This window comes from Grus americana, chromosome 14, assembly GCF_028858705.1.
Source record: "Grus americana isolate bGruAme1 chromosome 14, bGruAme1.mat, whole genome shotgun sequence".
In the NCBI taxonomy this organism is placed as follows: Eukaryota; Metazoa; Chordata; class Aves; order Gruiformes; family Gruidae; genus Grus; species Grus americana.
Window position 1 is genome coordinate 8862263 of NC_072865.1, and position 26024 is coordinate 8888286.

The 26024-nt window shown below is 44.8% G+C and overlaps 2 protein-coding genes across 5 annotated transcripts in view; both read left to right on the forward strand.

Annotated features, from left to right (window-relative positions):
- The window catches only part of ITK (IL2 inducible T cell kinase), a 34300-nt gene extending 13950 nt beyond the window's left edge, over window positions 1-20350 (forward strand). The window contains exons 2-17 of the mRNA XM_054842144.1: window positions 509-613; window positions 3587-3668; window positions 5072-5200; window positions 5864-5904; window positions 6725-6876; window positions 7354-7419; window positions 7608-7662; window positions 9933-10012; window positions 10648-10784; window positions 11568-11642; window positions 12303-12474; window positions 13169-13385; window positions 14125-14189; window positions 14278-14396; window positions 17074-17231; window positions 17775-20350. Of these exons, the coding sequence (XP_054698119.1) occupies window positions 509-613; window positions 3587-3668; window positions 5072-5200; window positions 5864-5904; window positions 6725-6876; window positions 7354-7419; window positions 7608-7662; window positions 9933-10012; window positions 10648-10784; window positions 11568-11642; window positions 12303-12474; window positions 13169-13385; window positions 14125-14189; window positions 14278-14396; window positions 17074-17231; window positions 17775-17846 (1725 nt within the window). The 3' untranslated portion in view covers window positions 17847-20350. The remainder of the gene's footprint in view (window positions 1-508; window positions 614-3586; window positions 3669-5071; window positions 5201-5863; window positions 5905-6724; window positions 6877-7353; window positions 7420-7607; window positions 7663-9932; window positions 10013-10647; window positions 10785-11567; window positions 11643-12302; window positions 12475-13168; window positions 13386-14124; window positions 14190-14277; window positions 14397-17073; window positions 17232-17774) is intronic.
- A 3198-nt stretch (window positions 20351-23548) lies between these two features.
- CYFIP2 (cytoplasmic FMR1 interacting protein 2) overlaps window positions 23549-26024 on the forward strand; it is a 55565-nt gene continuing 53089 nt past the window's right edge. For 3 of the 4 annotated variants that reach the window (XM_054841623.1, XM_054841622.1, XM_054841624.1), the window contains exon 1: window positions 23549-23837. The gene's annotated coding sequence lies outside the window, so the exon portion shown is untranslated. The remainder of the gene's footprint in view (window positions 23838-26024) is intronic. The other variant, XM_054841618.1, reaches the window with a different exon arrangement.

The following is a 26024-nucleotide window of genomic DNA, read 5'->3' on the forward strand; positions in this document are numbered from 1 at the left end:
GCCAAAGCCCCAGACAGAACAAAAACGGAGAAATGTTGTTTCTTAGAAAACAGATGCAGTAAAAATGTTACATTTTAGATAAAATGCTTAGTTTTGAAATTCTCAGTATGCAAATATTCTTTTAAATCAAATATTTATTGTTTTATAGCTTTTCAGTATGCAACAGGAGTGTTAGTAAACAGAACGTTTCATGAAAATAGTTCTTTTTGGTTAAAAAGGCATTTCATTTGCTTGGAAGAAAAAATAAAACCTGAATTTCAACCAAAGGTTTTGACTGGTCCTCTAAGAATCCATGTGCTGAGTCGAAATATGTGCATGCATATGTGCAATCCATATAGAGGTGCCATATATGAGAATGATTCTTTATACTCTTAAATTTCTTACATAATCAGTTAATTTTCTTCTGCTCCATTAAAATTAAATCTCCTGTGGACAGGACAATCTTGCCTAATTATTCATTTAATCCACAATCATTAGCATTAACCAAGTGCTTTTCTCTGTCTTTTAGAAAAAAAGGACGTTGAAGGGTTATGTGGAACTTTCCAGGATTAAATGTGTGGAAATTGTGAAAAGTGACATCATCATTCCCTGTCAGTATAAATATCCCTTCCAGGTGAGTCTGTCTGTTGACCATACTGATAGAGATATCACTTCATTTTGGATTTCAATAAAATTCTCCCTCACGGTGCAGTCGTGAGGGAGACCAGAGTGAACACCAGAGTGACCAGCAACAAAGGAAGAGAAAGCAGATGGAGGCTTGAAATGAACTGTGGAATCAGAGAGCGAATGCTATTACAAGATCCATAAACTCTTATCCTCATTGGTTTTAAACTGGAAAGGATCATTAGATCTTCTAATCCCATCACATGTTTAACACAATATCCAGCTATCCCACTAACTCGTGTTCAGAGAAAGCCCATCTTTCACACGGGGGATCCACCCAGGGTGTTGACACATTTACCTGTGTGGTGCTGAAACTAAATCCATTCCGTGGCCTTTGCATCAGAAACTGGTGAACGTGATGCATTACGGAGACTATGCCAGACAAGAAGAGAGAGGACTTTTAGTGATGAGATGGCTTAACGACCAAGAGGCGGACAGTGCTAGCTCTAGGATGAGAACACATTGTCTACTGTTAATTATTAATACATATGGGATACATTTACATTGCCATGTAAACCTAAGTGCCACAGAATATTTGTGCAGTTATTGCAACACAAATTCCTAGTTTATTATGTTATTCCCTGTGCTGCCATTTATCAGAATTTTATGATATTGGTGACAGTATTTTTCTTAATAATTTTGGTGTATGGATTTCAGTGAATACAGGACCATCTCTGTTCACAGGTGGCTTTAAATGAGTGAATTATCTAGATGCAGATTTGCAGATAAAAGCTAATGATTCTGACCCATGTACATGATTCTGACCCATAAAGATAACTTTATGAAAAGAAAAAAGACAACCATAAAGCAAGAGTGGTTTTTTTTTTTCCGTTCTTGTTATCTCAAAACCAGCATCAATTTGGAGGCTTGGCTTGGCTTGGTACCGTCAGTCTGACAAATCATGAAGTAGCTTGTAGAGTTTTCTCTAATTCTTCATTTGAACAGTAAAAGTGCATATCCACCATGCTCTAGTCTGAGCCCAGGAAAATGTTACCTTGCAGAGATATGAGAAGGGAGAGGAAATAATTTCCCAAACTAGGTTGGGTCAGGAAACCCTCCCTCCAGCTTGGAGTGGTCCCCAGCCAGGATCATAAAAATTGTCCTGGAATATTATGAAATGTTGCTAAGTTGGCGCACTCGAGAGCACTCAAGAAACCAGATGATCAGAGTGTTACGACCTTGTTTGTGGGCACTTGGGAGCAGCAGAAGATGCTGTCGTACGCTGCCAACCGCTCTCGATGGGCAGCCCGACAGGAAAGCTCTTCACTGCGGCTGGGTCGGAGCTGCCTGGCTGGGGGAAAGCTTGATGGGGGAACCTCAACTGCTCTTCACTTGAGTGAACGTGGACTAGAGAAGGAATAAATGCTCAGACCTCTCTGGTTTCAGTCTGAATTTTCAAATCTATATCTCCCTATCTCCAATGCTTGTAGGAACGGCAAAATAAAGTGAAGGTAGTGGCCAGTACTGGTGGGATGGTAACAGTGGGCCAGTCGTGACAGACAGTGCTCCGCTAAGATTGTGGTAATCGCCCCTGCTTGTAGCACATCTGAATCTTGTCCCACAGTCAGTTTTGTGGTATTTTGTAAAATTATATTGTCTATGGGGTTTTTTAAATATCTTGGCTGCACCCAGATGTAAATCTTCTGTAGAACCACCAATGGCTTTTTGGTTTTATGTGGCTCATCTGACAAGTGAGCCCCTTGCAGAGAGGCATGAAATGAGTGATTTTGTGTAGTTGTGCATGCTCATGGCTACATCTTTTGGAGATCTGCTTACTGCATATTTCAAAATCTGCCTTAGATTGTCAAAACATTATACAGACATAACAATAATACCAACAGGAGTGGCGTTAAATGAGTGGGAATTATTCCTCCCCTATTTCTATTTTTTGTAAAAGAGGTTATAATTTATCTCTCCATAGCATGCAAAGCAACTGAGTCACACGGCTGTCTGTGTGTGCCTGCAAGGGCTTCAGGCCAAGAGGTAGCAAATGTTTCCTGTTCTTTAAACAATAATCAACATTGCCTCATCTACACCCCTGGAGAAATTTTTAAACACAGCTGCTCTCTTGTAGAAACCTCTGTTTGAAGACAGTGGTCAAAGTTTTTCAAAGCATCTGTGCATCAAAGAGACCAGGTCCCATTTGGAATTAAATTGTTGAGATAAATATTGGAAGAGAAATACAGATTATGTGTTACGTCAAATTTTAGGCCCAAATGTAGTCATCTGATTGTTTCTGAGTCATTTCGGCTCTTGTGATGATTTTACTCCCTGGTCTGAAACTTTGCAAATGTTCTGTATTTCTTCATTGGTTCGTCGTTAAGGCCAAGTTGATGAAAACAGCATCTTGATTGCTCATTGTTCATCTGCTCCAGCTTCTTAGTTCCCCTCTATAATCCCAGTGGAAGCTATTAAAAACTTTGAAGAATAATAGTAATCCAAATAATCTCCAGGGAGTTGCTTGAGATTTATACTGACACAAGAAAAGCTAAATTTGGCTCTTAGATCTTAAGTGAAGGTATCTTACAATAAACTGCTAAGAAACAGATGCCATTTCCCCCGAGATGCTTTAGAAGAATAAACTGCAGTCAGTGAGTAACAGGCTGAATCCTCTGCAGATTGAAATTGCTACGTCTCCATTGATTTCATGGGCATTTCTTAACAGCATAAAATTGATCTAAAACATTGCTTGTCAAGAATTCTTTCTTGATCAGGGCTTCTACTCCGTTTTAAATAATCAAAAGTCAATGAGGTTAAGAGATGCTTCTGAACAGGCCCTGTTACTCTACTCCCCCACACCATCGTTTTGTGTGTAATTTGTCGGTATGGGGGCTGGTATCTGTTTCCTTCAGTGACTCCTGCGTGCCCAGCCTATCTGGGATTGTCTCTAATGGCTGGCTCCCTTCTTTGCTCCCCTCTCCAGATCGTCCACGATAACTACATACTCTATGTGTTCGCACCCAATCGTGAGAGCCGACAGAGATGGGTCTTTACGCTGAAGGAAGGTAATAAATCCCCTGTGCCCCCCTAATTGTTGAAGTTACTTATCCCAGACGGTTTTCTCACAAGCTATAAGGCAGAGAAAATGTGCGAGAGGAGTCAATGGCTTATATCTAAGCATGCAAAGTGGTAATGGGGAACAAGGTTATAAAATCAAATTGCTTGTAAATTTGGTGGGTGTGCTTTCAGCAGCAGTGGAAAATTTGGATGTGGAATGCTTTATTTGCCTCTTTCAAGGATAAACTGGTAATATGTTACTGTAATTTGAGGTTTCTTTTTCAGGAAGAGACGAGGATTTTTCTATGGCTAATTATTTCAAGGAATCAATCTTTTCTGCATAAAAGATTTTTCAGCTCTTATTAATAGATTTTTTTGTTTAGATGACAACCTTCTTAGAGAATCATGATTATTAAGAAACATTTTTGCGGGTAGCTTTTATTTCCTGTTCACCTCCTGAATTGTGCTGTGGTTCGCTGCAATGGTTCTGAAGTGAGAGCACAATAACTAACCACTGCAGGCAGAAATGAAGCATAATACTTGACATAAGGAAGGTGTTAGTTACATGAAAACTGCACCACACTTCCATCATAGCTTTTCCTGCTTTAAAACACAAGCTGCTGCATTGTTCACTCTGAAAACATTATGCCTGATTGAGATAATATTAAGTTCATGCACTGATTCTTGCAACCAATTATTCCCCTTTGGGAGTGCACGTGCTCCAAGCTTCTGCTTTTATCACTGCTTCTCGTTCAACATTTTGAGACTGTCCCCTTCCTTGGACAATTTGAACAGTCTCTTGAAACAGGCCAGCAGAAATTTTTTGTTCTTTTTAGGAAAATTATTATTAGAGATAGAGAGCCTGAACTTCAAAAAGAAGGACCTTTAATCACTCGTGCAGACATTCAAGGTTGGTATTTAGATGTGCAAAAAATGTTTAGTGCTGGTGAATGCCAGCTTGTCCTTCTGAACACCAAGCCAAAGCAGCAAGCGTTGTGTCCTACATCAATACGTATTATAGAGCTGTAGTTTTTCATGGGTATCATCAGTATATGGCCTGCAGGATTTTATTTCTCTTTATGAGACCTTCCTCCTGTGGTTTTGGTGTTTATGAGTTTAAAGAGACAGTCACTTTGGTAGGGTTCTGTTCTCCCACAGTAGAGAGATATGGGCTCCATCACCAGCATGAAGGCTATACCTCCAAATCGATGGTGGCAGTCACTCCTTTCGGGAGAAAGGAAAACATTAACAGAGGAGGCTGATAATATTCACCAGAGCTTCCTTTGAAAATAATAAGCAGCTTCTTTAAAGTGCAGATTATTTCCAATCAGTTCTAGATGTCTTTCAGAACTGATGTGAATGCAAATAAATCAATTTTCCCCCTCCTTTTTCTTCCTCTAACATTTTCCAGAAACCAGAAACAACAACAGTTTGGTTTCAAAGTGTCACCCAGATTTTTGGATAGATGGCAAGTGGAGATGCTGTGCTCAGACAGAGAAGATGGCAGCTGGCTGCGTGGAGTATGACCCCACCAAAAATGGTATGGGATTTGTTAAGACCATCCTGACCTTGAAAATATTTATTCTTAGCAAAAGTAAAGGATCAAATCTGTCTCACAGAGAACATCAAAGAATATTGTGTTACATTTCCATCAAGAAACATGTTGCTGCCTTCTTGGGGCATTCCTTATTCTGGCTTATCTTTTACTGATATGACATTCTTTGCTTTGAATTAACATTTTCCTCTGTGAGATGCTTGGTGCTGTCTTTGGAATGAGATGGAGAACTAAGAACTTGATCAGCTGTGCTCAGTCAATAAGCCATTACAACTTTCTTCAGATATATGCATTCAACCCTGTGTGGCCTATTGTGTCCTAACTCTATTTCCTCTGTGGTTTCAATAGCCAAGCGCAATCTGTACTTTGTCTGGTGAAAAACATGTGAGCAGTCAATCAGTTTTCACCCAAGACACTTTTCCCTTGTATCCGGGTGATTCCTTAAGTTATCTATACCCCAGTTTCAAACCCATGCTGTGTGGCCGAGAGTCGCTGTGGAGGTGCATGCTGTTGGCACCTCTTACTCTAAAAGACCAAGGCTTGCTATTCACTGGTTCTGTGTCACCTTTATCAATCCATTACTTTGGTGGTTTCTCCCCTGGTTTTGTCCAGCTCTACTTCAAATTAGCTTTCTTGATTTCATTTCAGCCTCAAAGAAGCCTCTTCCTCCCACTCCTGAAGATAACTGGGTGAGTGCAGTGAGGCACGCTAAGCTGTCTTTAGTGCCCTGTGTATTTAACTAGCAGCGATGCAAATATTCTCATTAAGCTTCATCACAGTGTAGTGACCTAGAATATCACCTGTGCTAACATTCCCTGGGTTTTTCTCTAACCTTTTCATATTTTTTCATAAGCTATAAATCAGCAGCATCCCATCAGAGTTAGGTTCAGTCCTGCAAAGACAGCTTGGTTTCACAAATAACTCACCAATAATGAGTGAAGCTTCAGCTGCGGGGTGGGTTGTTTTTTCAATCTATAGAAAGGAAAACTGGGGAAGTAGAAGGGATATGAGAAAAGCTGCTGTGAAGAGGAACAGAGAAGTGATTTGCCAAACCCACTTGTGGATGGGACAAAATGTCACTGGCTTAGTCAGTGAGAAGGGAGAAGGAGGGTGGTTGTTAGGGCCGGGGGCATTACTACAGGGCAGCGGGGCATCGGGACAGTCCCTCTAGGGAGGCCATGGAGATTTTATCACTGGAGGCTTTTAAGAAGAGTTTAGGAAACATCCGTGAAGAATAGATCAGACAGAGGTATTCCTGCCCTAAGAAGGAGCAGATAACTATTTTCTGTGCAACTAAAATTTGTATATGAAATTCATTGTTTGAAAGTGGTGAAAAGTCTTGCGTTGCTGCCATACCCTACCAGACGCCCTGGGGTGCTTTCCTGGCTTTGAGGCTTTTGAACCCCGAGGACACCAGCGCTGCCAGAGAAATATCATTCTAGAGAGCATGCCATTGGGTTTTATGGATATGAATGTGAATATGATGAGCCTTTTTCCTAATTTGTGCAGAAATTGTTGCTAGACCCAAAGGAAGCCATAGTCATGGCCATATACGACTATGAAGCCCAGAATCCGCAGGAGCTGACATTACAATATAATGAGGAATATTATGTGATTGACAGCTCTGAGGAACATTGGTGGCTGATTCAAGATAAGAATGGGTAAGTCCCTTTTCTACAGCCAATTTACAAATCCTTTCTAAATCAAATTTGTTCTTCCATTAACATGTATGCTGGCCTCTAGTATAACTTCTGTGAAGCATCTTCTGATATGTAGGAAAATAGTGATGGATGGTAATTTATGGTAACTTTCTTCCCTTTAATGTAGCTTGTATCTGGGCAGCTGAAGAAAAAGGATCCGAAAGTTAATTAACAACAAAGCAAAACAAAAAAAAAGCAGTCCTTAGCTCAGGCTGATATTTTCTGTCATACGTGTAGGGAGAAAATTACGAAAATTGTGAAACTCTCCAAGTTTCGAGGTGCAGTCAGTCGTTTCCTTCTCCCAGTAACCCTACTAAGTACATAACAACCAGCATTTCTGTCATGCAAAGAGCAAGCAAATCTTTCAGGGCTGACTCCCACAGATGCAGAGAAAATCCTGCCTGTCTAGCGCGCTCACGCTGTGTTGCATTTTAACAGGCATGAAGGCTACGTGCCAAGTAGCTACCTGGTGGAAAAATCACCCGAGAATCTGCAAATATATGAGTAAGTTGTGCCTATGTTTTTCTTGTACCTCTAAGTGCCCTGGATTTGTTATAGAAGCTACAAGCCTCCAATGTCCCTACCCCACATAATGTGTCATCGGTAGTGCTGGGCACACTCAATTCAGAGGCTGTTCAGCAGAAACTTCAACAGCCTAGAAACGCTGACTCGGAGTCTTTTGATGTTTTCAGATGGTACAATAAGAACATCAGCAGAAGCAAAGCAGAAACACTCCTCAAGGATGAGGTAAACCAGCATTACGTGCGGGGTGGATGGGCAATAATAATTAATTAATGACAAATGAAGAGAAGCCTGCGAGGGCTCCTTTGTGTAAGAGAGATCTGAACCCTGGGTTCCTGCTGTGTTGCTGTCCTTGGCCGTTCCTAGTATGCGATGCAAGATAAAGGACCACTAGCAATCCCCGCCTTTCTCCACAGCGGCTGAGCACGGGCAGAGAGCTGTGCCATCCTTCTTCCGTCAAACACACCCAAGAACTGGGGCTGATGGAAAACACTGTTTCAGAATACTGTGTTGACTGAAAACTGTGATTTTAGCTCATCTTTTCTCTCTGCAGGAGGCCTGTGAATGCTAGTAGTCCTCTGAAAATCTAACCAATCTCATGCTGAAATATTTTGGGTGAAAGCCAAGAGCATGGGTTTGGGTGGGGGTTTTGAGGTTTGTGTGTGTGTGTGTGTGCACATGTGAGCACGCATTTTTAATTTTGCTGTTGAGCCAGACTTTTCCAGTGAAGACTGTAGTGAAAATAAAAAGAATACACTTCTTGTTCAGATTTTCCACACAAACACAACCTTAGTTTTTAAATCAGCTCTTACACTAACAGGAGACACAAACAAAGTGTTGTTTCTTGGAATGATAGTATTTGATGGAAATAAAAGCATTTTTGTGTGGTTTAAAAAATTCTTTTATTTCCTGTAAACTCCTACATGTCCACGCACAGTTTAGTGATCTTATTTTTCCTTTTGGTCCTACCAGAGCAACTTTAGTGTGGCAGCTACACCTGTGTGGCTGCAGAGACTTCTAGTTCAAAACCTCACAGCCCTCACAGCTCCCCCAAAAATGTGGCCAAGCTCACGAGTGATCTTTGGGCAGGTTTGCTGTCAAGTGAGATGGAAGGGCAAGAACAGAGCTCAAAGTAACATAGGCAGGATGCTGTCTCCAATACTTGCCTACCTGTGCAAGCAACACCACACTGCCAGGGAGATGAGTCTAAAGCCCTCACTGCGCATGATATAGATGCTTCTACAGCAGCACCTGGAGACCCTTTTTAGAGCTTCCTTGTATTGTATAGTGCAGATATGGTAGTTGTTGGGCAGACACGGATTGAAGAGACAACCCTGGGAGGTTTATAGCTCAGTGGCCCGGTCCCACCTGGGCAGAGCTGCCACCAAAAGTCAGCAGTTCACATGCAGGGGATGCAGTACCGTCTGCCCCTGTGTTCGCCGGAAGCTGAATCCCACCACTGGGGAGGTGGGAAGGAGGCCAAAGCAGGGTGCGCTTGGTGGATTAGGTTTGCACCAAGTGTTGTGGGTGGATAGAGGACATATAAAACGGAGGAAATCTACCATGTAAAGCAAAGAAGGGAACGAAATAATCAGGCACTTGGGATGCCACAGGAAAAGCATCTTTATCTGTAAACAGAAGAAAAATGTGGGGTTTATTATCAATATATAGGTCAGCACAGCACATTACATCCAAACTGTGATATTAAATCTTCTTCCCTGCCATCTGATCCATTAGTGCCTGGCCCTGCAGGATCATGGCCTATGATTTTAGCATTCAGATGAGTAGAGAGCAATTACAGTGGAAAATTAAAAAGGAAAATTGTTCTGTGAGTGCCAGAGGGGAGGAAGCCTGCTTTCCTACACATTTATACTTAGATACTGGATGACTGGGTACCTATGAAAGGGCAGGATTTGTCCAAGCTTTTCACATCTCTGGTCCATGGTAAATTATCTTTCAAACACTCTCATTTGGGTTCTCTGGTGTTGAATAATTTGTACTCTCATTCTGTAGCTGCTCTCTCGATGGAGGGCACTCAAAGGGGTTTGCCTTTCCACTTGGCTGCACATTTCATTGAACTTGTCTGCAATTAATACCACCAATTCTGTCAGATAGGGTTGAAAGCAATCAATGGGTTCAAAATTTCTTGAGGAGAGGCTTGGAGGGACAGAGAGACAGACACTGATGTACCCGCAACCACACAGACTCAGCACGAGCGCTGAAGTCTCATTTCCTCAGGAAACTGAGTTAAAAATACATAACACCCAAGAGAGACCAGCTGGGTGTACCTGCAGGTCCTGGGCAGCCACCAGAGCTGTGCATGGAACAGACCAAGCTCTGTCAGTTGGCCGATCCCTCGTTTTTCCCCACATGTTTAGCACATCCTTGTGACTGAGCAGTAGACAGGGCTGAAACAAGCAGACCTTTGCCCCCAGCCTGCTTCTTTTCTTCCATTATGTCTCTAACCAGTTTTCTGTCCTTTGCTCCTGTTACAGGGAAGGGAAGGTGCCTTCATGGTGAGAGATTCGAGGCAGCCGGGCATGTACACAGTCTCTGTTTTCACCAAAGCATTGAGGTACAGCTGAGCTCAGCAGCTTTTCGCATCAATTACATCAATGAAATGGCTTCTATGAGAGCGTAATCTCTGTAGTTGTTTTGGCATTGTAAAGAGAGAGCAGAAGGCTCAGGAAAATGATAGAGGAAAACACTTCCAAAAAAGGCAGAAGAGTTAGCTGCCATTCGCAAAGTGTATTAAAGGCTCCACTTCTCCCTGCATCCAAATATATGCCTATAAATAGTCCCTTAGACATCACTGGGGTTGCAATTTTTATGAAATTGTCCCCTCAGCTGAAGTGTTGGTAGGATCAACACGGACTATATGCCAGTCTCATCAGAGACTAGTGAAAGGGTTTCAGTGATGGGGCAGAAAGTTTTGTTTCAGAAAGAAGAGGCAGAGAAACTTAGTACTCTAAGTTTCTTATCAGGAAACCTCAGCCTTTCTAGAGATGAGACCATCTATGAGCGAGAGGGAGAACATACAAGTACACAGTTTTCGTCAGCAACTGCAGCTCACTCCTTGCCCCTCTCCCATTTGGTCTGCATAAGGAAGGTTCTCCCTTTTGCTCGCTTGCTCCTCTTCCATTTATACCCCACATTCCTGGCTTTTTGCTGCAACCTAGTTTTTCTCAAAGAAAACCTCCTCATTTTCAGCACGGATAACAATCCCGTTATAAAGCATTATCACATCAATGAGACAACTGACTTTCCCAAGAGATATTACTTGGCAGAAAAGCACGTGTTTGACTGCATCCCTGAACTCATCAACTATCACCAGCACAACGCAGGAGGTGAGTGAAGGCTGATGCTGACCAGAGAAGTTACTGTTTTACCATGCAGCCAGGTGACTGTTTTGAATGAAGGAAGGCTGCCAAGCCCTCTGCCCTTACAGTGAAATGTTAAATGGCATCACCTTTTCTTTCACTTACCCTGGCACTTGGATGTCAGGAAAATTAACATCTCGGGCCAGCTTCCAGCATTACATCTTCATGCTGGTGGTCCTTCTAAGGCTGATATGACCAACACAGATGCCATAATGACATACTATCGAGAGCCCTTTCATTCCTGGGAGCCCATGGGGATGTGTCACCACTGCCAGAAAAAGCTACTGGTTTGAATTACGCTGCAGGGCCTTCTTGCCCAGGAGGTGATATATCCCTGGGCCTTGATTTGACACAAAGTTAGGGACATGGCCAGGATCCATAGCCAGACATGGGAGTCACCAAAGACTCCCATCCCTACAGTCCAGGAGTACCGAGGGAAGACCTGGGTTTCAAAAATACCCTACAAATAAAAGGTATAATTTGGAATTTCATCAGAGTTAATAGAGACTCACAGCTCACATTTGCTGACAGACCGAAAATGGGAAATAAGCTGAAACTGCTCAGAACTGGCTTCCTTTTAGCAGGCAGGAAATTGCAGTCTGAATAGAGGTTCAGGTGCCCTCAAGTGGAGCTGGGAGCTCAGTACAATAAATCTGCTTCCAGTATCCAGACTGCCTTCTGGGGTAGTGACAGCCACACTTCCCAGGACTGTGACAATAACTGGAACCCATCTTTTCCTCTGTTATTCAGGTCTTGTCACTCGTTTGCGGTATGCAGTCTCTTCTTGGAGAAAAAAGGCCCCAATCACTGCAGGGCTGAGCTACGGTATGGTACTCTCATGACTATATGGGAATCACGCTCCTCACTGGTTAGCTGGGTGATCCTGAATATCCCCATGGATACTGATGAATATTCATATGACTATCGCCACAATAAATAGCTTTCTTCAGATCTTTACACTGCACTATTCACTAGATTATCATTTTTGTCATTACCATTGATAATTGAATGAACTGATCATGCAGTGCCTTGAGTGAGGTGATGAGAACTCCAGGGTCTCAATGAAGTCAACATTAAATACTAAAATAAATGCTGGATGAAGGTGATGGGAGTAGGAGCATAGCATAACTTGATGAAAGCTGAGTTCCTACTGAAAGATGCCTCCATTTGCCTACAGTTGTCTACAGAATTTTGCTGGTATCATCTTTATTGTAATTCTTGGAGACATCAAAGAAACTCAAAACCATGTCGTGCTTGGTAGTGCACATATGCATGATAGAAACAATCCTCTCTGAAGAACTGGATAGACAAGACAAATGGGGAAAGAAAGAGGATGTTGTTATTCTTACTCAAAGGTCAGACAGACAATTTGAAAGAGAGCCAGAAAGTCTCACTTCAAGTCCTGCCTCAATGTTTAACCCACAAAAGCCTTTTGTTTGACATTTTACTGCTAGATCCTTACTCCTTCTCCCTTACAATCAACAGGAAAATTGGTCATTCACCCCTCTGAGCTCACCCGTGTACAGGAAATTGGCAGCGGTCAGTTTGGGGTGGTCTACCTTGGCTACTTGCTGGAGAAGACAAAAGTAGCCATAAAGACCATTCGTGAAGGAGCAATGTCTGAAGAAGATTTCATCGAGGAAGCTAAAGTCTTGATGTAAGTAGCAGATTCACCAAGACAATCAGACCCTGTAGGATTCACAAGATTGAACCAAAGTGTTGTGATAATGTTCAGGAATTTAATCTTGGATTACGTGCTATCTAAATAGTAGAGAGACAGACTAGTGAGCTCTGGTGGTTACAAAGGAAGGCAATTCAAAGTGTAGGTGAATTAATGTGCTCGTAAGTTTGTCAATATCCAGAATGCTCTTCCAGACTTCTGCCATTTTGGGGGGCAGGGTAATTGATGGTGTGTTTTGGAGAGAGAAGCATTTTTGTCAAAAATAACTAGAGGAAGAAATCTCATAAAATTTGAAGGAAATTTTATTGAAAAACCCTACCTGCGGAATTTTTTTGTTTTGCACAACTGAGAATATTTCGCTTTGGTTTTACTGACTGTATTTTTTACATTTCCCTCCCTTCAAAGTAGACAGAAATGGATTTTTTTTGTTTGATTGGATGATTTTCCATGCAGAAAAGTATTTTGCCAACCATTACCATTAAAATGGGATGATACTTAGTGCTACTTGACGTTAGGCTTGGTCTACACATTTTCTTCTTTCTGCTTTTATAGTTGGCCTTTGCAGAGAGAGGGATGCACATAGGCAGCCATATATAACACACTTGCTGTAAGGATAGAAGGCGCTGAGCTTATTTCAGCCTCTTTTACAACTTCCCTCCTTATCCCACAGGAAGCTGTCTCACCCCAAGCTAGTCCAGCTTTATGGCGTGTGCTTTGAGAACGTTCCCATTTGCCTGGTGCTTGAGTTCATGGAGAACGGCTGCTTGTCTGACTACCTCAGGAGCCAGCGGGGCAGCTTTTCAAAGGAAACCCTGCTGGGGATGTGCCAAGATGTGTGCGAAGGAATGGCTTATCTGGAACAAAACTCTGTCATCCACAGAGACCTGGTGTGTTGGTCCCACATAGACTTTTTCTCTGCTCCAGCTGGGCTTTTTCCTGTGCTTTCTCCCTTCCATAATTTCAGCTTTCACACTTTTCCTGCCTATCTGCTGACAGGGGATCCAGTATCTCCCCTTATTGCAGAAGCAGCATCAGTACTTTAGGGGAAAAAAGCATCCCCTGGAGCGCTGATTAATCTATTTCCCTTAATTTTGTTCAGGAGAGAAGAAATGAGGACATAAAGTTTGTCTTTTTTTCTGAGTGGGCTCTTTTGCTCCCCGAGAGCCCCAGCTCCCACACTTCCCGGGGACTGACCATTCTTCATGTCTAAAATCAGTGAAGATGCCCAAAAGACTTGTTTTAACATATGCATAAATGTGCATTGCTGAAAAAATACTTTGAAATACATGGTGTTTAATCAATCTGCATGAGTCACTGCTGCTGTTTTGTTAGGGGAGCAAGGACTGTGGGTAGCTGGGGATATTTGAGAGTCTTGCCCTTTCTGGGCAACAAGGGCCTGCAAGTCAGACTGATGGTTGAATAGCTTTCTTGGCAACAGGAGCATGCTGGCCGTAAAATGTACAGAAAACATGAGACCCTCAAGTTTTCGCCCTCCTTGTATGGTATGATGTCACTTTGATCTTCCTTCTTTTAAGCACTATCTGCTCTGCCAGGATAAAAGCAACTGAGTGGCTGTGATAGTCTTTCAGCTCTGACCTCCTGCTTTTGCACCTTCTTTTCTTGCAGGCCGCCAGGAACTGCCTGGTGGGGGAATCCCACGTGGTCAAAGTGTCCGATTTCGGGATGTCGAGGTAACGTCACCGAGGCTGCACACACTCCCTGCGGGGCTGTCATGGGACAGGGTTGTTACTCAGCATGCTCCCTTCTTTTCCTTTCCAGGATTGTCCTTGACGATCAGTATACCAGCTCCACGGGTACCAAGTTTCCAGTCAAGTGGTCTGCTCCAGAGGTTTTCTCCTACAGCAACTACAGCACCAAATCTGACGTTTGGTCGTTTGGTAAGAATCAATTGTCAGAATGGAAAAAAATTCTCAGAAAAACCTAGATGCTCAGTCCTCAAGTAAAATGTCCTAAACATTACATCCTCTGGGCTCCAAGGGTGTTTTGCCTGAATAATGGCTTAGGAAAGCAAGCCTAAGTCATTTAAGTGAAAGAAAGGAAAGAACAGCAAACTACCTAGACACTTTGGAACACTGCAAATACTGCCAACTTAATGTATTATACCCATGCAATGTTATATAATACCAAATAACGAACTGTTTCATGATGATATAGCAGGAGTGTCCAGGAAAAGGTTGGAGAGTCACTGACGAGATTATATACAGAAAGGGAAGACATTTAGGCACTCCATCTCTCTGCATGTCAGTCCCGAGCAGCGATGCTTCACTCAAACCCTCTGCCTTTCCAAGTTTGCTCCGCTGACTCCATTTGCTTTATGCCAATCTGAAAATATTATTTCACTGCTCACATTTTCTCATCTCATTTCCTGCTCCCCAATGCATTGTTTTATGATTTGCGTCTGTTCTTTGGTCTCCCTTCTGGGCCTTCATAGATAAGAAAGCCATTGTATATTTTTTTGCCCGAAGTCATCAGTGCTGGCGATAACAAAGGCTATCCCCTGGCCTGTTGATCTGGCACACTAATGTATCTGGCCCATCTCCAGCTAGCATGCAAATCGTGGTACTGCACGATGAATCGGTGCAGTGTGCTGTGCACAGCACACAGTCAATGGGGTGCCACTCAGCTCCGGGCCTGGCAGTAAATAATGCAGGACTATAACCTTTGCTAGTCTGCGCTTGGGAATGCTGTGCTTCCCTCTCCCTTTACCGTGCTCTGCTGCAGAGCTCACGCTGGCTGAAGTTGTTGCAATCCTGTGGTGGGTTACGAGCAGCACAGTGGGAGCTGGGTGCTCAGACCCATGCAGCTGCCCTTGCGAACCCAACCCAGAGATCTTTCAGCGAGCACCATTCCTCTTTCTGTGTCCCCTGGCATATGGAGGAGGCTGTCAGCACTCACCACCTAATAACAAGGGACAACATTTGCCCGTGGAGCTCTCTCTGACACCTCACAGCAAAGTGGCAGTGACATGGGGAGAGATACTACTTTGGTAAGAATGTTCTGTTTCCCAAATCAAAACTGGCCTGTATGCTGAGAGCCAGATGCTTCCAAAAAGGCTGCTCAGTTTGATTTACAGTCAAGCCAAGCCTGGTGAAGTTGGCGCACTCCAGTTTCAGGGCTGAATGAAATACCGGTGAGCTTTGTGTTGGTCCGTCCTTTGTGAAATGTGCAGACAGCAGTGTAGTACATCTGTCAGACCTGTTATCTCCCCATCCAGTGGAGTTTGCATAAGAGGATTCCTCTGTCATGTCATGGTCTCATGACTGTGAGAAGCTTTCTGCTCTGCTGCTCTGCAGCCCATTCATCTCTTCTGCCAGGCCTGAAATCCTGCTGTGCCCAGGAGAACACAATGGGTGTGAGAAATTCCCAGTGCAGGAATCTGCCCACTGGGGGAGTAAAACTGCTTTGCTTATCTTCAGTAGAGCCAATATCATTGGTGAGGAGCTGCAATCCCTATGCATCTTCCTATTTGAAGGAGGCAAAGCTGGAAAGCAGGCACTGTTTAGCAAAGTTCACTGTGGAGTTACACAACTTTATTTCAGATCAGTCTATTGGTCTGTCTCCCTTTTCTAATACAATGTGAACAAGTTTACCAAGCCAGTCATATTAGGTGACCAAAGAAATGAAACCTAATAATAACAACACAGATGCCTTGCATTCACTCCATTTGCAGAGCCTCTTTGATGTGGTGACCAACCGCAATGTATTCCATGGTCTTTTTGTCTTTGCTTATCTCTTTTCCACCACACTAGAGAAGCACAAGTTTCTGTACTGCTCTGAACAGTAGTCACAGGAAAACATTTGACTATTTTAGGAAAAAAGGAAAAAAGTGCTGCAATTCTCTGAAATTCCACTGTCATTGCATGTGAATTCATCCCAGTGAATCACATCATCTGGGACATTTTGCAGGCGAGGAGTTCCCAGTACTGAGGCTGAGCTGTCTACCAGGAATGGAGTACTTCATAGTGCTTTCTTGCTCCTGAGTCTCACAAAAACACAAGCAGATTCCCATTTAGGACACGCTGCAGGCAGGAACATCCTGCAGGCAGGAACATCAGTGACACGCCTCTTGTATGTGATTAACTGGAAGCAAAAATAGATAAATTGAATCAGTGACAAAAAGCAGGTTCTCTTTCCCAGATTACACATCTGGATGGAGTACATGCACAGGCATTCCCTCTTCTTCACTGTTCGGGAGAAGATATATGACACTGGTCTGCTTTCTGACATGTGACGCACTTAGACTTCATGGGGAAAGATGTCCCTGTCATGCTAGACACTCATGAAGCAGGATGCAGAGAAGGCAAACTTGCAGTGATCTAGACTGGTACTTGTACACAGTCCAGTACCCGGCAGAGATCCTATCTGGCATCCTCAAACTGTACAGCTGTGTTAGGGCCTGATTTTTCAGATAGGTACTGAGAATCTGAGTGAAAATGCTTTTTCAGGTAATAGACACCAACATTGAGCTGCAGAGAAGAGCAGGTGGAAGGTGGCCATGGGCCTGTTGAGGATTTTATTTGCTGCTTTGTGATTTTTCTCACTTGTTTGCTTTAGGAGTGCTGATGTGGGAGGTCTTCAGTGAAGGTAAAATCCCCTACGAGAACCGCACCAATGGAGAAGTAGTGGAAGAAATCAATGCAGGATTTCGGCTCTACAAACCCAAGCTGGCCTCCAAGGCAATTTATGAAGTCATGAGCCACTGCTGGAGGATGGTTAGTATTCTGTTGGGAGAGCCCTAGTTCCCAAAAGCAAGAGCTCTCTTCCCCTTGACTTTTAAGAGGAGAGAGAGGTATACATTTCACATGCTAACACAAGATAAAATCCTGGAGGTGAAGCACTTTGTAGCTGTCATCTGTGCTAGCAAGCAAACTCCAGGCTCTTTAGCTTTTATTTAAGCTGCTGTTTCTATAGAGTGTGTTGATTTCACTAACAAGTCTATGTAGCGCACCTAACTCAAGTTAATTCAACAGTTTGCTTCCTAAGAGAGGTACGGATCTGTGGGGCTGAGTTTTAATAGTGATGGTAAAAATGACAGCCAACCCATTACAAGGTACTTAGTGTCCACTAGGCAAAATTCACTGCTAGTAGAAAAGAAACATTGCACAGAAGGAAGCTCGTTCTTCTGTTGGCATCTTCTCTATAACAATAGATTGTATTTTTGTTAATAGTTTCTTCACAAGGTTTTCCTCCCTAACCTTGCCATCCCTCTCAAGCTGACGTTAATGTTCTCCCTCTCCCTTCTCTCCCCTGCTCAGAGGAAAGATGACCGGCCATCCTTTTCTGTTCTGCTGTATCAGCTGAGTGAAATCTCTGAGTTTGATCTGTAATCATGGCACTGGCTGCTAAGCGAAGCTAAGAGAGTCCCGAGAGGGCAGATGGCTGGATTTTCCCCACACAAAGCATTAACAGGAATCCTCTCACCATAGACACTTGCCATATGCCTGAGGACAAGGAGAGGGCAGAGGCCGGTACTTCCAGACAGACAAGATATCCCCAGGTCTTCCAGAGCTCAGACAGACACAGGCTTTGGTTTGGCCAAGAATGTGGTTTGCATCTTACAAGCAGAAGCAGCAATTGAGCACAGACTCCTGAACCACACAATCCAGCAAGTGTATTTCTCCTGAAGATACAGCCTCAAAACTCAGAGATCTGACATTGCTATTCCAGTTCTGTGAACTCCCTAATTAAGGTCTTCCCTGGGGAAAAAAACCCTGTCTTTGAGGAGGAACGTTTAGACATTTCCATGGCTCTTGAATTCAGAGTGGGCTGGACCTGAAAGCTCTGAAGAGGAATAAGCCTGGGACACAGGGGAACAGGCTGGATTTCGTGACTGCATTTCCGATGGTCATATTTCAAGGCAGTTTTGTTCTCCCTTTGCACGAGGTATACCAGGTACCCGGTAAGCTGATGAGGTGTCTGCGTGTGGATGCAAGTTTGTCAGGAAGGAAAAGAAAACGCAATGTGTTGAAGAGTCTTGAAATTCTCTCAAATTGCATTGTATAGTGAGTGGGAAAACGGCACACTCTGATGCCAATGGAGACATTCTTGGAGGGGGGAGTCAAAGTTGAAAGTTTGTATTAGTTTTTTCTTCAGTCTTTCTACATCAGAATATCTTGATCCCAATCCAATTGCTTTGAACTGAGTCTGCAGGACTGAGCAGAGCAGAGTACTATGTGTCTCCAGTACAGGACAAGACAGGAACCCAGGACCTGGTTATCTGTGAAAGGCACAGGAACCTTCTGAACTCGTGTGTTTGGAAGGAAGGAGCCGGAGGGCTCAGAAGGGTAGCCATGAGGAGAAAATATGCAGAGTAGGTACTCAGTGCCCCAGCGATAATGAGAAGAGTTTTCTCCTACTTCAAAGAGTAATTGAATCATCACAAGTAAAGTCTTTTCCATCTCTTCTGTGAATAAACTAGTGAATCCTCTAAGGACTGATCAAAGAAAAAGTCATATGTGAATGGTCTGCCTGGGCACTTACTCCACGAGGAGTGGGGACAGCAGAAGAAGGTGTAAACAATACCCGTCTCCTGGTACTTCAGTGAAAATCTACTTTTTCGCCACAAGACGGAGACACTGTTTTGGCATAACTGATCACAAAACCAAAAGTGTGAGTGTTAGTGTCCTGCAGAATTTGTAAATAAGATCAGGACTTTCTGCTTAGCATTACCAATTACTAGAGAAGTCATGAGGACTCACAGATGAAATGTGTATACATGCAGTATTTTTTTGGATGCTTCTCTGTTTGGGCAGGTGAGAACATAGGTAAACCTTATCTGACAGCAGTTTACAAAAACTCTAAGATGCAAACTTCCAGCAGCAACCTCTCCTGTCATTACAGAAGTCAGATTCAAATATGTTTGCCCACAAAAATGGAACAAGGAAATAATGTAATCCCATGATCTCACATATCCTGTGTCAAAATATTTCTTCATAAAAGGCGGCTTAATTTTTGGTATTTTTCAGACCCATGGTTCTAGGGTAGCTTTTATGAGCCAGAATATCTTTTCAGGTATATGGATACGGGCAAGGCATTATTTTCTGCCTTACACATCTTTCCACTTTGCTTTGATTCCACATTATTTTATTTGGTTTACTCCTACAAATATCATGCAGAACAACTCTCCCAGGCAAGGAGAATCCTAACACTCAGACCAGAGGTTGTCAATACTAAATGCAGGATCAGAGTGCTACCTTCAAATCAGGATTGCTGCCAAAATCTCTTGGTAGTCTGAACCAATATGTGGAATATGAGCATCTACAAACAGATTTAGAATTTTTGCCTACAGTGAATTTAAGCTAAGTTTCTCTTTATCCCTCTCATCCTTTAGTCTGAGTTGACCTGTTGTCACATTCTGGTGATGCTAAATTTGGCATTCAGCCACTGAAGTTTTCAGTATCCCTAACCATGTTAAACTGCACATCTACGGCTAAGGACAGCTGGCCATCACCATATTTTCTCCCCATCTCCATTGCACTTAGACAACCACGTCCACAATCCGTACAACCACGGGATACTCCGAAACAATTCTTCCCTGAGCACAGACATTGTGGCAGGGGTATTTGCAGGGTCACAAAGTTAAGCTTCTGGCTTGCTGCCTCCTCCGTCCTGGGAGGAACCAGGGGTCTGTCAAGCTTGAGGAGGTTGCTATTAAATTGCTCCGCCAGGTAATGTTTCTGAAATTGTATTTATATTTGTGTAAGTGTAATATTTATTAGCTAGTTGCACAAATATAATATTAGTTGCACAAAATAATAATGTGATATTTTATGTTCAGTTTTCTTTTGCAGTATTTCTATGTACATGATAGTATTTTTACAAACAATAAAATCACGGAGTCCCAACTGTGGCTTTCACTATATGTTAGCAAAAATGCAAAAACCATCCTCATGTGCTTATAATCATACAGCTTGCTCTTCCTCCAAATTCTCCCCACCGAGAAGCAAACAGGCTTCTTCTGGCTTTCTGAAATATCTCTGTTCTCCAGAACTATAGCTATGTTCTGGGATTAGATTATGTGCTGGGTTTCTGGGGGTGGGAAGTATTCAGAATCCCTGCAAATTGGGTAATTTACTATATGGACACATAGATTTTTAAGTCTAAACATCCATTGTGGTGGTTTTAAATTCTCTGAATCTTCATAAAATGGGGGTAGTAATATTTGAGTGCTCCCGAAGGATGGTACCCCACGGTTATTTACAGGGGACTTCAGGAATCTCGAAAGGCCAGTGCCATACTGCGATAATTGCATATTAATACACTGTAACACAGTCTTCTCCCACCACAGCAGTTTCTATGGCAAGTTTTGGCTTGTGCCTTTCACGTGGCTTAACTGTAGATGTTCTCCACAAAGTAGAAGTGAGAATATCAGCTGTCTCCTGCCACAAAGTGAATAACCCTTCTCTGAATACCCCTTCTCTGTCTCCTTGGAAAGTATTTGCAATGTGCTGAACATTTAAACCATTCCACCTTTGCCAGTTTGACCCTCCTTGCTCGGCTGTACTGCAGAAAGGTGGGAGTTTGTGCGTGTCCCTGCCTTTGCCTGCTGGTTATCAGAGGCGGTGGGTGCACGGCTCTGCCTACATTGCGCGTTTGGCCGGAGCCGAGGCCCAGAGCACCGTCCCAGTGCGTCCCCGACCTGCTGCTGCGATGGCCAGGTGCTGGCCCAGCCAGGCTGGCGTCCCAGCGGGGAAAGGCAGCAAGCACTAACCACATCTGCAAAGAGCAGCTGATGCTTCTCAGTGGAGACCAGGGGCTGGAGTGCAGCAACGTTAGCCATGAAAAGCTCTTTCCTGGGCATGTGTTGGTCATTCTGGGGAAGTGGGGGTTGCAGGTGTTTGTGCCAGTGACTAATTGCCTTAAAATCAGGCCTGAAGAAAATCTAGAATCTCCTGAAACATTTTTAATGAATGTGTTTCTGTGTGGCATTTGGTTTTGTCCTCTCTGAACGCTGCTCTCTACAGCACAGCAGGATTCAGGTGGATGGCTCTTCTAAATCTCACTTGGCGGACACTTCAAATTTGTGTGTATTCTTCTGTTCAGCTCACCCCACCATCGTGTTATCTCACCCCTCCACACATAACCACCTGCGTCTGTAGCTGTCCGGGCCTGCCCCTCGCTGCCTTTCTTCCCCGAGAGATCCGCACAACAACTGCAGAGAAGCTCATTCTACTATTCTATAATCTAAGACAACATAGAGTAGAAAATTAAAGTAATATCATAACATTCGTGGAATTCCCATCACCCTGAGCCTGGCTGATAATGGAAGCAGATTAAACTGTGCAAAAAATAGTCCACAGCAGTTTTCACTGCCACAGTTTTCTTAAGCTGACCTTGTTTCACCCACAGCCTCAGAGCAGTATTAGCTGTTACATCTTTTGGGTCTGCAGTAACAATGCTCACTTACTGATTTTTTTCTGGCAAGTAATAAATAGTAAAAAGAGGACTGATGGCTACAAAATGTTCCAGTCAAGGAAGGAAGGAAGGAAGGAAGGCAGGAAGGAAGGAAGGCAGGAAAAGGAAGGCAGGAAAAGAAAGAAAGAAAGAAAGAAAGAAAGAAAGAAAGAAAGAAAGAAAGAAAGAAAGAAAGAAGAAAGAAGAAAGAGAGAGAGAAAGAGAGAAAAAGAGAAAGAGAGAAAGAGAGAAAGAGAGAAAAGAGAAAGAGAGAAAGAGAGAAAGAGAGAAAGAGAAAGAGAGAAAGAGAGAAAGAGAAAGAAAGAAAGAAAGAAAGAAAGAAAGAAAGAAAGAAAGAGAAGAAAAAAGAAGAAAAAAGAAAAAGAAAGAGAAAGAAAGAGAGAAAGAGAGAAAGAGAGAAAGAGAGAGAGAAAGAGAGAGAGAAAGAGAGAGAGAAAGAGAGAGAGAGAAAGAGAGAGAGAAAGAGAGAAAGAAAGAAAGAAAGAGAAAGAAAGAAAGAAAGAAAGAAAGAAAGAAAGAAAGAAAGAAAGAAAGAAAGAAAGAAAAGAAAAAGAAATGCTGTGCAGGGGAAGAAGAGTCTACTCCCAGAGATGCTATTAATAGATTTTTTTCAGGTGTGGTCCTGTTTATTAAAACAAAGGTAATTTCTAAGACCGTTTCTAAGACTGTCTTGCTGCATTTGTAGTTTGCAGACCCCAGTGCCTTCAGCCCATGGCATCCATTCAGCCTAGAGGAGCAGTGCTACAGTGTAAACCCGATGTCCAAGCTTCCCTGCGGAGCCAACACATACCCATGGGAGCAGGCGCAGCCCCACACTAGCACGGACCACAGAGCAGCAGTCCCTAAGGACTCGGGAGCGGTCACTAATGCAGGAGGTGACTGATGGCAGTCCATTTTTAGCATAGGCTGATGCTCAGGAAAGGGACACCGTCAGGGACACCAAGGAAGTATATCTAGACCTGTATCTAGAGTTTCAACAGTCTTGGGGTATCCACTAATGTCTTTCAACAAACAGACAACAGCATCAGAAGCTGACAGGGCTGCAGAAAAATGAATGAGGGCCGCGTACAGGGTTTCTATCAATCACCACAAGGAGATGTTCCTCTGAAAGCTGTAAGAGGTCCAGTTTGGATTTCACAGTAAATCTGAAGAGCTATATTGGAGCTTTAAAAAGAAGCATGAACAGAAGGACTAGAAACTTGTCCCTGAAGAAATGCCAGATGCCAAAAATGCCAAAAGGAAGATCTTTTGGATGTGGTGCTGACTCAGAAGAGGCTTGGAGCTCTCAGCAAAGGCATCGCCTTCTGATTTTGGTCCCTAACACACTCCGTGATCCAAAGCTTTATATGTATTCTGTAAAACAGGGCTTTCGTTAAAATGGTAGGTAAAACCTAACGATGGTACCGGTCCTCTGAGAGGAAGAGAGGCTGAATACCAGACACCCAGCAGGCTCACCAGCAGGGAGATGGGGAATGCCAGCTGGGACCTGCCTTCTCGGCGACCCGAACGCGTTCACCCAGCGACAGGCCTCCGGGGGGCTGCGGCAGCCGCCCCCGGCCTGTCCCCTCCGTACACCCGGTGGGGCTGGTGGCCTTCCCCCTCCCCGCCGGCGCCGCACTGCCGCCACCCCATCCTTCCCCCAGCGGAGCGGCCGCGGCAGGAGACCCCGCCGCAGGGGGATGCGGCCCCCGGCCCCGCCGCGCATCCCCCGCGCTGCCCGGGGGAGGAGCCGCCCGCACGGCTCCAGCCCCTTCCCGCGGCGGGGGCCGGGGCTCCCCCCGCCGCCGTGCGGAGGGGCCGGCGGAGAGCCGCGGAAGTGCACTTGCTGCAGCCATTTCCTGCTCTTTGTGCGGGCGGCGCGGAGCATCCCGCGGCGCGGAGCATCGCACCCCGCGGAGCGCCAGGTGAGCGGGGCGGGGGTGGGCGCGGGGGCTGCGCGGGGGCTGCGGGGCCGCACCCCCTCCCTCCCTCCCTCCCACCCTTCCCGGGGCTGCGCGGGGCTGTGCCCGCCGCCGCCGAGCCCGGTGCCCCCCCCCCGGCCGCCTCGGGCGGGCGTAGCGGGGACGGCGGGGGGCAGCGGCGGGGCAGGTGCTGCCGCCCCGGGGCAGAGGGAGGGCAGGAGGCCCGGGCGGGCCGGGATGTGCGGGGATGTATCCCACAATGCTTAGAGCTACCTGCAGCATTCAGCCTCCCCGCAGCCACCGCAAGGCGCCGGGGGAAAAAAATAGCGCAAATCTCCCTCTCCTCCCTCCTCCCCCCCGCGCCGCATCCCCGCATCGCGGCTCCGCGCCCCCAGGACGGGGGGAAGGGGCCGAGCCCCGGGCCCGGCGGGAGCTGCAGGCCCCACCGCGGGCAGCGGCGGCAGCGCTAAGCCGAGCCGGGGTCGGGGTGATGCTTGGCGCAGGGAGAAGGGAGGATGGAGGAGATGGAGGAGCGGCGGCGGCGGGTCGGGGGCTGAAGGTGGCCCCAGCGGGGGCTCCCGACCAGCGCCCGGATCACCCGTGGCGTGAAAATATGGTGTCCCTGGGGGAGGAGGGAGAAGGAGGAAGCGACGGGGTCTGAGCCAGGGTCGGTAGCGATGGGCTGGGAGCTGCGGCCACAGGTTCATGCTTTGGCATCGGTTGGAGTTGGCGAAACCTTTCCCTTCCAAAACCGCCGGGTTTCCCGTGCGTGAGGCCGTTCAGGAGCAAGGTGCGCCCCGGGAAGCGTTTCTTTGTATTGAACTTTCCACCCGAGGACGCTGGAAATGCGTGGTGCCAGCGCATCCCACCTGGAGAGCAATGGATGGGTTCTGCAGGCAATTTCCGTAGGTTGGAAGGACCGGGAGGGAATGAGGAGAAGGAAAAGAGGCACATACTAAAACCTCCCTGCCTTCTCAGGGTTGTTTTGGAGAAGGGGGAAGGGTGACGGTTGTGTGTGCTGTCAGAGGACACGCTGCCAGCAGCAGAGCTTGTCCCCCTTCGCCATCTGCCGCTTTCCATGGGGGGTTCCTGACTGGGGGGGTTTGGATCACAAAGATCTCAAAGAATTAGGCTGAGTCGCTAAACGCTCTGCGCCCCTCCTGCCCTGCACAGATACTGAAAGAAAAAGCACCCTCATGTTTTGCATGATGACAGTTGTCTGGGGTTAGTCACTGATGGGTGACTAGCCCGGTGTTTTGGTGTCTGTCACAGCCGTATAATTCTAGGGTGATTCCCTGCAAAGGATAATTCTTTTCTCCTTTCCTCTGTACAGTTAATTGTTATTAATGAAGCCCGAGGAATATGGAACAATCTTCCATTTTCTGACCAGGATCTCTTGAGCAAAGCAGACTATGCTGATTTTATGATAATTTTATTTACAAACAATTATCATCTTTGCATGAAAAATAGGAAGATTGGTTTGGAAGATCAATAATTGGCAAACTAATAACAATGCTGTCCTGTATGATTTAATTTCCCAAGAAACATTTTAACTGTCAGTGGTGGGGTTGCTTGTAAACTTGCTCTAAATTTCTCGACTATATTGGAAATGTAGCCTCCTATACCTGCTTCCTTCTTTGACCCTCTTTCTTTGGCACCAGAAAAAATAATGATGAAGTTATTCTGAAAGAAATAAATTCCAAAATAATTGTGTTGCTGAGAGACAAGGATGGCATAAATGCCTGGAACTCAGCCCTAATGGAATGGCAGAAAACGTAGAGTGCAGATACAGAAAAACAGCTTCAGGAGTCATGCAGTTTGGCTTCCTTTTTTAATAGGAAGGGTAGTTTCATGGTTTTTGACATCTGCGTCGGTGTCGGGCAGGAGCCCAACTCTGCCAGCCTTGCTCGTCCTAGCTGTGTTTATTTGCTCCTGCAAAGAACCTCCTGACTGTGGTGGTGGTTGTTGCAATTACAAATAATTCTTACAGCATGACAGAAGGGGTTGATGACATACATCCTAAAACACAGGGGACTAATTTCATGTGTTCTAGGCAAAGGTCAAACTAAGCTTTTGCACCCTGAAGTTATTCTCTTGACTAAAAATACACTGAAGGCCAGGAGCATTTATCCTCCTCTTACCTTAAGGCAGTGGGTACCAGAACTGCTCTGCTTTTATGAACCTGAGACA